The 15,300-nt window shown below is 38.8% G+C and overlaps 1 protein-coding gene across 2 annotated transcripts in view; it reads right to left on the bottom strand.

The window, feature by feature from the left end:
* VWA8 (von Willebrand factor A domain containing 8) overlaps nucleotides 1-15,300 on the bottom strand; it is a 366,248-nt gene that overhangs the window by 224,189 nt on the left and 126,759 nt on the right. For both annotated transcript variants that reach the window (XM_042977303.1, XM_015538962.2), the window contains exons 15-16: nucleotides 9,904-10,072; nucleotides 7,747-7,824 (exon numbers count right to left, since the gene is read on the bottom strand). In XM_042977303.1, coding sequence (XP_042833237.1) covers nucleotides 7,747-7,824; nucleotides 9,904-10,072 — 247 coding nt within the window. The remainder of the gene's footprint in view (nucleotides 1-7,746; nucleotides 7,825-9,903; nucleotides 10,073-15,300) is intronic.

Raw genomic sequence — 15,300 nt, 5'->3', positions numbered from 1 at the left:
AAAGCCGATTTACACTTTAAAAATCCTTAAAGAGGGGCGCCTGGGTGGCTCAGTCGGTTAAGCGTCCGACTTTGGCTCAGGTCATGATCTCGCGGTCCATGGGTTCGAGCCCCGCGTCGGGCTCTGTGCTGACAGCTCAGAGCCTGGAGCCTGTTTCAGATTCTGTGTCTCCCTCTTTCTCTGACCCTCCCCTGTTCATGCTCTCTCTCTGTCTCAAAAATAAATAAATGTTAAAAAAAATTTTTAAAAAATTGTTAAAGATAGGTTTTTAAAAAAAATCTATAAAAAGTGTTTATAAGTTAAATTCGATAGAAGTGTTTTCATTGAGCTAAGTGCTGTATACACACGTTTTGGGGGTTGGGGGGGAAGAGGTTGGAGGAAGGAAAGATGTTACGTAATACAGTTCACACCTGACTTACAAATAGCTTTTCTGTGCCATGAATTATTTGTTCTTTCCCCCACCCCCACCCCCCCAACAACCCCCCCCCCCCGTCTACACAAAGCTGCACTGTTAAGATACCCTGAAAATGCTTAGAGCTTTAAGTAAATCGATGGTTTCTAAAAGGGAGAAAAGGAAATGTGGACAGTTCAGGTTGCTGATCACAGAGGTGTCAACCAGTGTTATCACCTGGGCAGCAGCTTGCAGTTTGAAATCCTTTCCCTACACTGTCAGAATAATTTCACTTTTAAAATTAATAGAGCTGCTAGTATAGAAATCAAGACATGTGAGTACCAATAATATTTGTTGTTGATTTTGAAATTATCTTAGTGGGCAGCATAATATAAAGTTCATAAGCTTCAGAATCAGACAAATCAGGCTCCCTCCCATGTATTAGCTTGGTGGATTAGTTAACACCTTAAAGTCTCGGTTTCCTTATCTTTAAGTTGGCGATAATAATGCCTTTACCTTTAAGATTGTTAAGAGGGGTTTAATATCCAAAATCCATAAAGAGCTTATCAAGCTCAACACCCCAAAAAACAAATGATTCAATTAAAAAATGGGCAGAAGACATGAATAGACATTTTTCCAAAGAAGACATCCAGATGGCTAACAGACACATGAAAAGATGCTCAACATCACTCATCATCAGGAAAATACAAATCAAAGCTACAATGAGATACCACCTCATACTGGTCAGAGTGGCTAAAATTAACAACATAGGAAAACAACTCTTGGGGAGGATGTGGAGAAAGGGGAACCTTCTTACACTGTTGGTGGGAATGCAAACTGGTATCGCCACTCTGAAAAACAGTATGGAGGTTCCTCAAAAAGTTAAAAATAGAACTACTCTATGATCCAGCAAGTGAACTACCAGATATCTATGCAAAGGATAAAAAAATACTGATTTGAAGGGATACATGAACCCCAATGTCTGTAGCAGCATTATGAACATTAGCCAAAGTATGGAGAGAATGCAAATGTCCACTGACTGATGAATAGATAAAGAACAGGTGGTGTTTATATTCAATGGAATATTACTCGGCCATAAAAAAGAATGAAATCTTGCCATTTGCAATGATGTGGATGGAGCTAGAAAGTATAATGCTAAGCAAAATACATCAGTCAGAGGAAGACAAATACCATAGGATTTCACTCGTTTGTGGAATTTAAGAAACAAAACAGATGAACATGGGGGAAAAAGACAGGCATATCATAAAGTAGATTTTAACTATAGAGAACAAACTGAGGGTTGCTGGGAGATGGGAGGAGGATGGGTTAAAAATGAGTAATAGGTAAGTATTACAGAGGGCACTGGTTTTGATGGGCACTGGATGTTATATGTAAGTGATGAATCACTAAATTCTACACCTGAAACTAATATTACACTGTATGTTAACTAACTGGAATTAAAATAAAAACTTGAAAGAACAAAAAAGAAAGAAAAAGGAAAAAAGAGAAAATTGTTCTCTTAGCAGAGGTCAGTCACATGGATGCTCAACAAATGTCACCAATTATTATTAAAAGTCAGCCTCTTCAAAATGAAGAAAATCTAACAGGAAGGTGATGTGACCTACACTTTAGTATGAATTTAATGTATCAGATTATTATTGGATTTAGATCAGCAGCATTAGGAAACAGCAGTTTTCACTGAAAACCAGAAGAGAGAAGAACTTTTAAAGAACAGGCCAGGGTGAAATGAGGGCACATGTGAGCCCCTAAGGGAACACAGAAGAGGACCCCAAGAAGTGAACAGAGGGTTCAGGATGGATGGTGGTAGGATGCCACAATGCCAGAGACACAGTCTATTTGCTTGTTTCAACATTTCACTTGAGGTGATTTCTGCATGTTCCAAGGAAGAACAAAAGGAAGTGATTTCTCTCCCTTGGGTATTTCACGGCTCCATGAGATGCTGTTATGCTAATACTAGAGTTATATTTCAGCTACAACATAGGTTAAATAGTCCTCTGGGGACTAGGTTGGGGGCAAGATCACCATTTACAATGTACCCTTTTTTCTATTAAAAAACACATTCGATGTCTCAAAGAACTCATTTGTAAGCAAACATTTGGTTCATCCTTGTTTTCAACAAATTTGCATTCTAGACATGGAGGCAATATTTAAATATAAGAAAGTAGAAATTGCAATTCAAAATAGCATATAATTTAATGCCAAAGCAAGTGAAGCACTTGACAACTGCTATAGGGGCTTAAAATTAAATTGTTCAAGTGGGCAGGAGAAAGGCTATGAACAAAGGCATGAAAGCAAAAGAAACAGAAATCGTGCAGACTGTGCGGAAACCAGCCCAGCTCTATCACAGGGTCTTGCTGGAGAACTTGCTCCTAAGTAACAAAGACCTGGGACTGACTCCTGGAGGAGTTTGGCTTTACCCCGAAAGGCAATAGGACTTCTTTTGTGCACAAAGTGGTAATATGATTTTAGAAAGATTAATCTGGCAGGAGCATGCAAAATAAGTGAAGGACGGGGGGAACTGAGACAGGAAACAGAAAGCTCCTTCAATGATCTGTCTATAAAATGATGAGGTACTACAGTAAGGTCACTGGCAAAAAAGGAGTAGAGAAAAGGAATCAACAACTATTTCAGAGAACTTGGCACCTGATGGATATGAGAAAGAAGGAAGAAGGAAGGATAAGGTTATTTCAGCCAGTATGATTTAAAGTATCAGAAGCCTAATATGATTCAGCAATTCCCATTCTTAACACCTGGGTCCACAAAAATCCCTATTTTCATCATGGAAAATGTATGACTAATGACTCCAACCCGAGCATTCTCATGACAAGAGTCCCAATAAACAGTACAGTAACTTCCTAGTATACAATATTCTAATCTCATCCAAGAATGACATTGAATTCAGGCTTCACATTTCATTCCAGTGATCGGTAAGGACTTTCTCATGAATTTGAAAAACACGAGCTTTCTCAGTTGATAATACCGAAATGCTTTATGATAACATCCAGTGTCAAAAAAATCAGAACAAAGCTTTATGTTGAGCCATTTAAGTGTTGAATAAAGGGTTTGGTTATTTCTTCTCTCACATTATCAATTAGAAATTGAGAATGCACTTTAATTACAAAATTCCTAACATGTTTAACGTTTATAACATTACATTTCTCTTAAAAACTGAGAACAAACTGAGGGTTGATGGGGGTGGGAGGAAGGGGAGGGTGGGTGATGGGTATTGAGGAGGGCACCTTTCGGGATGAGCACTGGGTGTTGTATGGAAACCTATTTGACAATAAACTTCATATATTGAAAAAAAAAAACATTACATTTCTAAGTGCAGTTTCATCTTGCAAAAAAGAATGTGAGGATATGAGCACATTCTCTTAGTTACCATGGTTATGGAGTTTAAGAGCACACTTCAAGGGTTTTTTGTATTAGCATGATTAGTACCAGTAATTCAGCTTAAAAATATGAAGGTTCTGATCAGAAATTTTTTCAAATAAATTCTCTCTTTTTCCTCTTAAAGAATTATTTCTTTTATGAAAATGTAACATTCTCTGGGAGAGAAAACTCTAGAGACAATATGTTAATAAATTAGTAATTAGTTGATTAGTCATTTTATTCATTCATTCATCAAACATTTATTAAGTGTCTCTTATGTGCCAGGCACCAGGCTGGGAAATGGGAATAAAAGAATGAACACTGGGGCACCTGAGTGGTTCAGCCGGTAAAGTGTCCAACTTCAGCTCAGGTCATGATCTCACAGTTTGTGGGTTCGAGCCCCGCATCGGGCTTTGTGCTGACAGCTCAGAGCCTGGAGCCTGCTTCAGATTCTGTGTCTCCCTCTCTCTCTGCCTGTCCCCCCACCCCTACTCTCACTTTGCTCTATCTCTCAAAAATAAATAAATGTAATAAAAAAATTTTTAACTAAAAGAATGAACAAGGAGTTCAAACAGTCATTGGGGAGATAAAAATAAACAGAGATAGAGCCACCACAGGTCCGTAAGAGAATCCTACATCAAGTGTCACGAAAACAGACTGCAGACTGAGGTTACTTCTGCCTGAGGGGCTGAGAGAGACCTGACGGAACAAGGACCTGCGGGAGAGCAGACAGGGAGAAAGCACATTTCGGGCATCACCTGACGTGGAGGCATCTGGTTATGTGCTGGGCTCAGGAACCAGTAAGAAGAGGAGTGCGGGAGGCCTGAGGGTGCTTCAAGAGAGGCTCTAGAGAGCGAGGCTGAGGAGGGCAGCACACAGCCAAATGGAACTTGGCAGGCATGCATGTTTTAGCGGGTTGTCCTTCAGTCTATACGCAGAGAATTCAGCCCTTAACAGTTCAGGAAAGGCCACTCCAGAGATAACAAGGAAGAGTCACTCATTCATTTATTTAATAGATATTTGTTGAGCATCTACTACACGGTAGGCAAGTTCCAGATGCTGGGGATACAGCGGGGACCACAACAAAAATCCCTGTCATCCTGGAACATAAATTTGAGTCAGGGAAAACAGACAATTTAAAAAAGTGAGTGAAACATATATTATCTCAAAGGGTTAAGCCTCAGGAGGAACTTGAAAGCCCAAAGAGAGCTGGGAATGAAAAGGGCGGAAAGTGTGATTCTAAATAGAGTGCTTCAGGTTGGCCTCTCTGAAGAGGTGACATCTGAGCAAATCCAAAAGGGGGAGGGGGCAAAGCTACAGTTATCTGGGGAAGAACAATCTAGCCAGAGGAAATGCTGAGTGGCAAGGGCCCTGAGGCAGACACTAGTGGGTTTAAGGAACAAGAAAGAGAATGGTATAGCTGAAAAGAACAAATAAGGAAGCAGAGTTGCAGATGAGGTCCCAGGAGTTATTAATAGGGGGCCTGTGACAGCTAGAAAATGCTCCCACCCCCTATACCCCAAGATACCCACATCCTAATCCCTGGAACCTGTGAATTTTACTTTATATGGCAACGCTGACTTTGTAGACCACATTAAAGACTTTGAGATGAAGAGATTATCCTGGATTATTTGGGTGGTCCCTAAATACAATCACCCGTATCCTCGTAAAAGGGAGGCTGAGAAAAATCTGACACAGACACACAAAAGAGAAGGTGATGTGAAGACGGAGGCAGAGGTTAAGATAACGAGGCCACAAGTCAAGGAATGCTGGTCACCAGAAGAACTGGAAAAGGCAAGGGACAGATTCTCCCCTTGAGCCCCTGAGGGAGTGTTGCTAATACCTTGATTTCAACTCAGTAATACGCATTCCAAACTTTTGGCATCCGGAACACTGAGAAAATAAATTTCCAGTGTTACAAACCATTTATGGTAATTTGTTAAACAGGCACAGGAAAGTAACACAGGGTCATATTAGGAATGAATTGTTGGTGATGAGGGCAGTCAAAAGGAAATAACGATATTCCAGGAGAAAGATTATGAAACCAAATACCAGGACAATTCTGATAATAGGTAAGAGAATGGATGAGACATCATGATGCTAAATTGATGAGACTTTCTTTCAGGGTAAGTGGAGATAGTGGGAAAGCAAGGAGACAGATTAACAAAGTCGGGGGATTAAAAAAGGAAGTAGGAATAGATTTAAAGGGGAAAGACAGTTCAGTTGTATAAGATAGGTTGAATTTACAGCAATCCCAGAGTATCCCGTTGAGCAGTGAAAGAAATGAACATTTATTAAGCAGCTACCAAGAAAAGGATTCTTCACATACATTTTCATGTTTAATCATCACAACATCCTTATGAAGTAGATGGCACTTCCCATTTTACAGATGATTCATAGAGTTAGTGACAGTCCTTGATCCTTCCAACATACACAGTGATTTCCAATGTTTTAAGCATCAAGTCCCTTATTTTTATTCCCCATGTGCCCTGTGTATTTTTTAAGTAGGCTTCATGTCCAGTGTGGGGCTTGAACTCATGACCCTGAGATCAAGACCTGAGCTGAGATCAAGAGTGGGATGCTTAACCAGCTGAGCCACCCAGGTGCCCCCTGTACCCTGTGTTTTAAAAGGTTTTGCTTACCAAGCTGCATTTATTAAAGAATTGGTTCTCTATTTTTTGCTATTCAAATGCATGTATAGTCACCAATCGTGTTTCTGATTGGCATAATATAACCAGGCTTAGGTATTAAAATTCCAGCCCAAAGCCAATAACATTTTCATTAGTCCTTTTATTCCTCTGTGGGAAAATATACAACTTGCTTTGGTCTATTTAAAATATTAACTATTGCTTGAAGACTTCAGATTAAAAACGAATCACCTTTTCATTTCACCCCTGATAGCGCATGAATTATACTGAGTGTATTGGACTTTTGACAGGGGGGAGTTTTTGTAACAGTGCAAAAATGTTTTCAGCTGTGAATGCTGAAATAAACGTTAGGCAAGAAATTTTAAAAAGGGTGGGGGAACATAGTATGCCACCCCAAAGTATGCCATTTTGACATGTTTATTATTTTGAATTAAAGTCACTTAAGAAACAGTCAGTGTGAGAAGGACACTCTGACCCTCCTCTGTCCCCCAAAAGCAGGAAATAAATCTCCCACCTGAAAGGCACCCTGTCTGTCCCAGGAGGGTAGAGCACATCCTTAATGCCAGAAATAGGGAACAAAGGGCTAAGATGGCAATATAAACAAACTTTGTTACTTTGTCACTAATTTACCTTCCCAAGCTCCAACTTTTTGTCTTGTCAATTCTTCACAAATTTATTGTTTGTCCAAAAGGTATAAAAGCTGCCTGCTTTGGTCATTTCTTTAAGTCTAATATTTTTATAGGGCTCCCGTACATATGACATCAAATTGGGTTTTCTCCTGTTAATCTGTCTCATGTCCATTTAATCATTAGGCTGACCAAAGAACCTGGAAGGAAGGAAGGAAGGAAGGAAGGAAGGAAGGAAGGAAGGAAGGAAGGAAGGAAGGAAGGAAAGGGAAAGTTTTCTGCCCCTATACCATCCCAAGACGGAAATACAGTTAGAAACAGAGAATCAATGAGAAAAGAAAAGCTAGAAGCTGAAGAGAAATATGTTGGCATTAACATAAGAGGTCATACTTGAAGCCAAAGGACTAGGTGAGACCACTCAGCACAAGAGACCAGGGTAGCAGAAGTGAAACCCCTAAGAACATCAAGCACTCCTCTAGAGCTACTGGTTTTTGTATGATACCAGCCACGAGTGGCTGGAGTAAATGTTCAAACCACCAAGAGAGTGAAATATATGCACAGGGCAAAGCACAGCATAAGAGATAAAAATACCAGCTTGAAAAATAGATTTTTAAGCATTAAACTCTGAGAACATAAAGCAGCAGCATGTCAACAACGAAAAATCCTATGGGAAAAAGCCCAGACTTACCGTGGGATCCTGTGTCTCTCTGAGTTTGTGTGCAAGTGATAACAATCTGTCCAAAGTTTCCTGAGGTATATTTGGGACCTATTTTATGAGAGAATTGAGAAAAGAAAGAAAGAATAAGTTGGGATATCTGATCAATCAACCAGAAATTATGGCTAGTTAGCAAACGATATTAGAATTACATTTTTAGAAAGTCTCTGATGATAGGTAACATGTTTAACTCCTAGATAAATTTGCTTATTCATTTTCTCAGGAAACACTTACACCTCTACTTTCTCTTTAAGGATCAGGTAACTGAGGCGAAGCCGCCCTTCATTTACACTTCCATCACGAGGATAAAAGATGAAAGGGGTTGCTCAATTAAAAACTGGCATAAAGTGTGCCCATAAAAAAACTTTTCATAATGATTTCCCTGTTTGTTAGCTTCAGCATGATTTTTTTAATTCTAATTTCAGCATTTTTTCGTACTGAAACCAAACTCCCTCATTTAATCATCATCTTGTATCTACAAAGTGACATAAGGTATCCTTGTACAAAGACTGGATGTTCAAGCTGTTCATTTTTTCAAGGGCTTTTAAACCACACACCTAAGGGGTATAATCAGTTTATCAGTGAACTGTGAAGAACAATGGCCCAAATAACACACACTTGTTGCCTGAACTGTAACAATTTAGCATCTGACTCTTGATTTCAGCTCAGGTCATATACTGTGAGATCACCACATCAGTCTCCGCACTAACATTGCAGATTCTCTCATTTTCTCTCTCTCTCTCTTGCAAAATAAATAAACATTTGAAATAAATAAAAATATCACAGAGATGTTAGAACAATGACTGGTATGATGCAACCATTTCAGAAGTAAACTGCTCAGGATTCCTTTGATGATTTTTAAGTGACTGGAACTTGAAAATTCTAAGTTCTTTTCAGTATATACTTTATTTCATTTATTCTTTTAATCAGTCCTGTGATATATCCCCAACTTTGGTTGAGTAATTTACCCAAGATCTGGGAGCTAATAAATAGCGGATTTGGCATTTAAAAGCAAGCTGTTTGGGGGCACCTGGGTTAAGTTGCTCAGTCCGTTAAGCATCCGACTTCGGCTTAGGTCATGATCTCACAGTTTGTGAGTTCGAGCCCCACATCAGGCTCTGTGCTGACAGCTCAGAGCCTGGAGCCCACTTCAGATTCTGGATTACATGTCTCCCTCTTCTCTGCCCCTCCCCCATTTGCACTCTGTCTCTCTCTGTCAAAAATAAATAAACATTAAAAAAGAAAAAAAAAACTTTAAAAGCAAGCTATTTGACTTGAAAGCCTAAGCCCTTATTCACCATCATGCTCACAAGACCTAAAATTAATCAGCTCATTCTGGTCTTTCAGAGGGGATGGGTGCATTCATATAAAAAGTTAATTATTCGTGATCTAGAACAACAGTGCCCAGGAGGACTTTCTATGATGATGGAAATGTTCTTTACCTATGCTGTCTGACATGGTAACCAGAAGCCCCATATAGTTATTGACCACTTGAAACATGACTGAGAAACTGAACTTTTAAAATATCTGTAATGTGGCTAGAGCTACACTGAACAGTGAAGTTCTGGAGTTCCACAAGGGTTAAGCACAATACTTGGTTAAGGCAGACATTGAAATAATGCATTATGTATACTGCAAGCCACCAGGTAACTGGTCAGGTAAGTACAGGATATATTACAGTATCGAGGGGAACAGCATTACTTTATATATTCTAAAATCTAAGGAACTAAGATATATTTGGCCTCCCTGTATAGGAACTTAAAATGATCATCTTTGGCTGATTAGAAGAGGAAAAGGAATCCAAATCTGCCTCCATATGAGGAAAGTGAAGAGCTAGCTTACATCCATGGTTCTCAAAGTGTGTTCCCCAGATCAGCAGCATCGGCATCACCTAAGAAATGCCAAGTTCTCGTGTACCACCCCAGACCTAGACACTCAACAATCTGTATTTTATCAGACCCTCCATATGTTTCTGAAAAAATGCTGAAGTATGAGGACCGTTATATCAGGAAATGTGGGAGTAAATGGGAAGAAAAAGCCAGGAATGTCCAACTCTGCTCCAGCAGGTGTCAGAGTGCCTTAAAAAAGGAACAGTTGAAGGCCACAGGCTAAAGCTAGCCTCACTCTTACCATTTCCTTAATCACTTGAACTTCTTCACTTTTGGCAAGTGGTTTCATATAATGGAAAAAGAACATGGTTAAGAATTCTGGTCCCAGCCATTGCTGTGTGGTGCTTCCAAAGACAGGGGGTTCTGCCAAGGCGATGATTCTGAAGGAGGGGTGGACAGGAAAAATGGATCTAAGGGGGGGAAAAATAAAACAAACAAACATAATCATTCATATTAGAAATTAGGTCATGGGAGCTAAAGCCTAGGCAGTGATAACCCCATCATGTTGCTGTTAATATAGTCAAAGCTATTATCCAAAGAACAAGCTTTGAAAAAAATCAGGACATCCTAAGAACCTATTATTAACACAAAAAAAGAATCACCTACTGTTAAAATATGTTGGATTATTTCCACTGATGGTCTCCATGCCTTGCACAAACCACCGTTTGGGATATGCTGTTACATATCCAGCAAAATTTCCCCAAAGTCCCTCAGAACAAAATCCCCTCCAATTCACATTCATTACACAGCTTCCTTTTCTTTATTCAAAATCCCCTCAAAATCTCCTGTCTTGCAAGGAGCCCACTCTATGTAAATCGTAGAAAGACCAAGAAGTATGATCCAGGATGAGAAGGCTTTTTACAACACAGAAAATTTAAGCAGCACAGGGGCTGGATTAAATTTAAAATTTGCAATTGACAATAAGAATAGTCTTCAAAAAGTAGAGAAAATTCAACTTTTAGATCATTCACTCTTTTGTCATTTTTTAGGAAATATTGTGATTTTTTTAAAGTGATCTTTTATAAATCTCTGCTAGGGAATCTGACGATGTAAATATTCTAGGGGACACAGAGGAAGAAGATAAGACTTGCCTTGGTTTATGAAATGACTTAATATATTTTGGAGAAGGGACTAGACACCCCTTATCATGATCTAATCATGGGGTGATACTGTCAGTTCTTATGAACTGTACTCTAAACCCCAGTGGAAATACAACTTCAGAGGGTAGTATCATCCTTGTTATGTGAAAGAAGATATGAAACTCAAACACCTGCCAAGATCTTCACAAAAACAAAAATATAGGTACATAACTGGCATTTCTCCAGAAATGGAATACTCATTGCCATTAACTGTTATAATAGAAACCAATAGTTAAGTGCTTAGGCGGCTAGAATATCAGGAGGTAGGAAATGTGTGGAGAGAATCAGATAAGTACTCTGAAGATTTCAGATAAGACCATGTCCTCCCAATAAAACAGGTAGGTCCACGGACTCTCTGACCATGTGATCTGTACATTTAGAGGCCACTCCCTGATTTGTAAACCAGGGAAAAGCAGTTTTTGGAAATGGTCATATGAGAAAGGTCTAGAGGAATTCATGAAAGCTACCAGATATCATTTCATTTCTCCAGGTGGGAAAAAAAAAATCCTTATTTACAGATATTCAAGCAGGGCATGGGAATGATCTGTCCAAAGGAGTTGTTCTGGGAAAACAGGAAAGAACAGCAGCATGAGCAGTGCCCGGAAGGCCTGAGGATAACATGATCACTGAGGACCGCCAGCAATTAGACAGTCACACAAGAGAACCTGGACACAGAGAATCCTGTCATCTAAAAGCTAAAAGGGAAGGTTATTCCATTTTCCACTCCTGCCAAGTGGTTTGCTACAATCCAGAAAACTCCTGCTTCGTGGCCCAACAACAGATGTTGGATTCATCCCTGCTCCTCCTCTTTCCTAGCTGGGACAAAAGAAGGTGGGAGAGACAGAGCTGCTTTTTTGTGCTTTCACTGCACAAAATTAAATCTGCAGATGCAGTTTCTTACTCAAGATAATGAGGGATACTAAATCAGGGAATAAACAAAGCCAAAATCCAACAAGTAAGCCAAAAGAGGAAGTCTAATTTATATCCTTCAACCAAAAGATCAGGAAGCAGGGACCACAGCTGAGCTGTGGATTTAGTACCAGAAGAGCAATTAACATGAGAACAAGCAACATGAGAGCAAGCTAGGGGGGTTGACTTTAAATAGGTGATGATCATTGCTTGGAACATACATTGTCTGTGGCTTGCTTTTTGGTATTGACTCTAGCTGGGTACACCCAAGTGAGCTGGCCCAATTTAAAGAGCGGCAGTTTCCGAGACTGTTGATGTATCAGACAGAGAAGTGTATACTGACTATGAAAACAGCCAGCAAACTACTGAATAACAGGATAAGGACCATTTTGTTGCTAGGTCACCCCAAAGGCTTCCTTACGTATAAATAGGTCATATGGAAAGTCATTTCCTGATGGTGATAGGATCTCCACCTCTGAAAGCCGCTGAGTAGAGTACTCCTAAGGATCTGCCATGTACTTTCAGGTGCTTTAAGACACTGGTGTGTAATACAAAGGCTGAATACGTGGTAAATAGTTGAGAATTAGGAAACAAGCACTATCAAAAGTTAAAACTAAGATTAATGTTCATTTTACTACAATCTAACAACAACAAATAACAAATGAAACTAAAGATATGGCTTGACTGAGATAAATAACTATTTCATAAGAATTAAAGATGAGAAAAGCAAAGTGCTCTTTTAAAAAGATTTCAGGAATAGAAGTATTGGGGTCAACATGTTTGGGCACGTAAGTTTTAGAGAGAAAAGCACTTTCCACTGCTTCTTAGCGATAAGAAGGAATGAAGTATTGATATACATAACAACATGAAAGATCTCAAAATAAGTATGCTGAATAAAAGAAGTTAGATCAAAAAGAGTATATACTGTGTGATCCCATTTATATAAAGTTCTAGAAAATACAAGAGAAATCAAGTAACTTGAAGCAGAGTCTGAGGGTAGCAGAGGAGGGTGACAAGGGTCAAGAGAGAGAGGGATTACCAAGAGATCTGAGGATACTCTGGGGTGGTGGTCACAGATGTATTCATTATCCTGACTGTGATGATAGTTTCATAAGTATATATAAATATAAAAATTATCAAACTGTACACTAAATATTCACAGTTTATTATATGTCATTATACGTCAAAAAAAGCTATTCATTTAATAAAAGAAGAAAGACTTCAGTAAAGTCTAATCTTTGGAAGGAAATTATACAGTACATTTTTGTCAAATGTGTATATTGAGAATGACATAGAAGGTTTTTATAAAGACATTAATCATAAACCAGAAGAGGATCTTGTAATTGGCTTTCTGTACTATAAGACTAGTGCTGAACCTACAGGTTATGTAGTTCTATCTACAGCCCATATTTCACCTTTTTTTCCCCGATGCAATGTAGCAAACTGCATGGGCACATTTCTTGCTCATCTTTATGGCACACGAGGTCTAGGGTGGTACTTGGATGACAGCAGATGCTAAATAACTAAATAAATATATTACTGTTGTTAAGAACCATCACAGCAAGAAACTTTTTGAAGACCTCTGATGTCAAGGACAATGGAGGTAATTGATAAGGACTGAGAATAATGATTTTCTACCCCAAAGCAGAGCAGCTCATCTAAATGAATTAATTTGTTAGAGAAGGTGCATCCTCTGTATCAAAAAGACAAAACCACAACATACAATAATAATTAGATTCTTTATAGACACAGAGTTTAGAACTTTTCCTTGACCATAAAAAAAAAAAAAAAAACGGTAATTTTTCAAAATCAGAATCTGCTGAGAATCAAACACAAAGACGTGGGCAGAAAATCCTGGGTCTATCTTGAATTTAAAAATTTACGTGGCCTACATTGCTACTAAAAAGATGCTGAGGTTTCTGGGGAGGCAGAGAGAATGCTGAGATCCTACCTATCTTCTAACACAGGAATAAAAATAAAAGGGTCTAGAGAAGCTAATCTATCAAGGATTACGCCCAACGTCCAGTTATGGTTCAATACCGATCTAGAAAAACTGGAGACTGTAAACCATTTTCGATGTTCACTCACAATTAATACTAATAAAATATTCAATAAAAATGCAAAACACCAGACTATATATAATTATAACTGAGACTAGGCCACTAATCTTTACTGCTTCCCTGAGATAACCATAAACCCTTTCTTGGCAAAACAAACTATTAGTAATGCACAGAAACTCTCAGCCCCCTCATCTAGGCTCTGACCGATGGCAGGAAGGGACATATTTAGCAGCTTATAGTATTTGTACTCTCCCTTTCCCCAAAGAAGTTTTTCTCATCAAAGGAAGCAATTCTATTTTGGTCCTTGTTTCCTGTGAGAAATGCAGGCATGGTGTCTGATGTGCATGGCCATCATGCTATTTCTAACCACCACGTCCACTGTATTCTTGGTGTCTTGCAGCAAGGGAAGGAAAGTTGCTAACATTTCTTACACCATATTTAAGAGCACATTAGCTATGTAGTTACTTGCGGACAATGCCTGCAGAGCATTCAGATCAAGACATATGATCTTCATGAAGAATTAGAATTAGAATACAACAGAGGTCAGCAAAGGAGTCAAGTACAATTCTTTAGAAACTGGGTTTCACACTATGAAGTTGACAGGCACAGTAACCCACTGCTAGTAGCTGTTAATTACTAGGCACTGTGGTATCAGAAACATTTGCTAGTTCAGAAGGTTGTCTAAAACTGGATTAATGGAATTACCTTTACCTTGAGTTTCCTAGAATTTATACTAGGTTAAGATTTACTCACTTGCCCAAAAACATTTGCTAAGTGGTCTACTATGTGCCAGGTGCTGTGATGTTAGAGACAAAGAGATGAAGTACAGAGCAACAATGTCCTGGCAACATTCAAGTCCTGGGTTGCAGTTATTTCCTGAGGTCCAACTGCATCCTTGCCTCTCCTTTGAACACATGATTTGCAAAAATTTAAGGTTTTTTTGTTACCTGTAACTAAAGAAGTCTTGCTAAACACAAATATGAAAATTGGTCCTATCTGAAAAGAGACACGTATCCAAATTTATCAAACTGGGTCCAGAGGCAAAGATGCTCTTAAATCTGCCTTCCCTTCATTCTACATTGACTTTTCCTCTATCTCAAAATCCCCCAAGGAAACAAAGCATTCATAGCTCAGTTTGTTTAAAGGCTATCAGATATAATAATGATTTCACTGAACTTCAAGTCTGTGCTTAGGTAGAGAAATAAAGGGATAGATGATTCAGACGCTGAGTTTCTCACATAGAGTTCAAATACTAATGCCAAGAGTAACATGTTAGATATGCACAGCATATAGGATCAACTCACTAGATAATGGGTCATAATGACTTATAGGAACAACTCATGAAATAAATCAATTTCCTCACTGAGTACAAATTTCCCACTTTATACTATGCTGTATTCTTTTTGGTCAAACTGTCTTCTTCCTACCTAATAAACACAGGCTTGAAAGAAATACTGTCAATGGCATTAACATACTATAACCTACCCTATTATAACCTATTATGACCCTAAAAGAGAACATATTTATTCT

The sequence above is a fragment of the Panthera tigris genome, chromosome A1, assembly GCF_018350195.1.
Source record: "Panthera tigris isolate Pti1 chromosome A1, P.tigris_Pti1_mat1.1, whole genome shotgun sequence".
NCBI lineage: Eukaryota > Metazoa > Chordata > Mammalia > Carnivora > Felidae > Panthera > Panthera tigris.
Note: the sequence above shows the minus strand (reverse complement) of the source record. Positions and strands in the feature narration are given on the sequence as shown.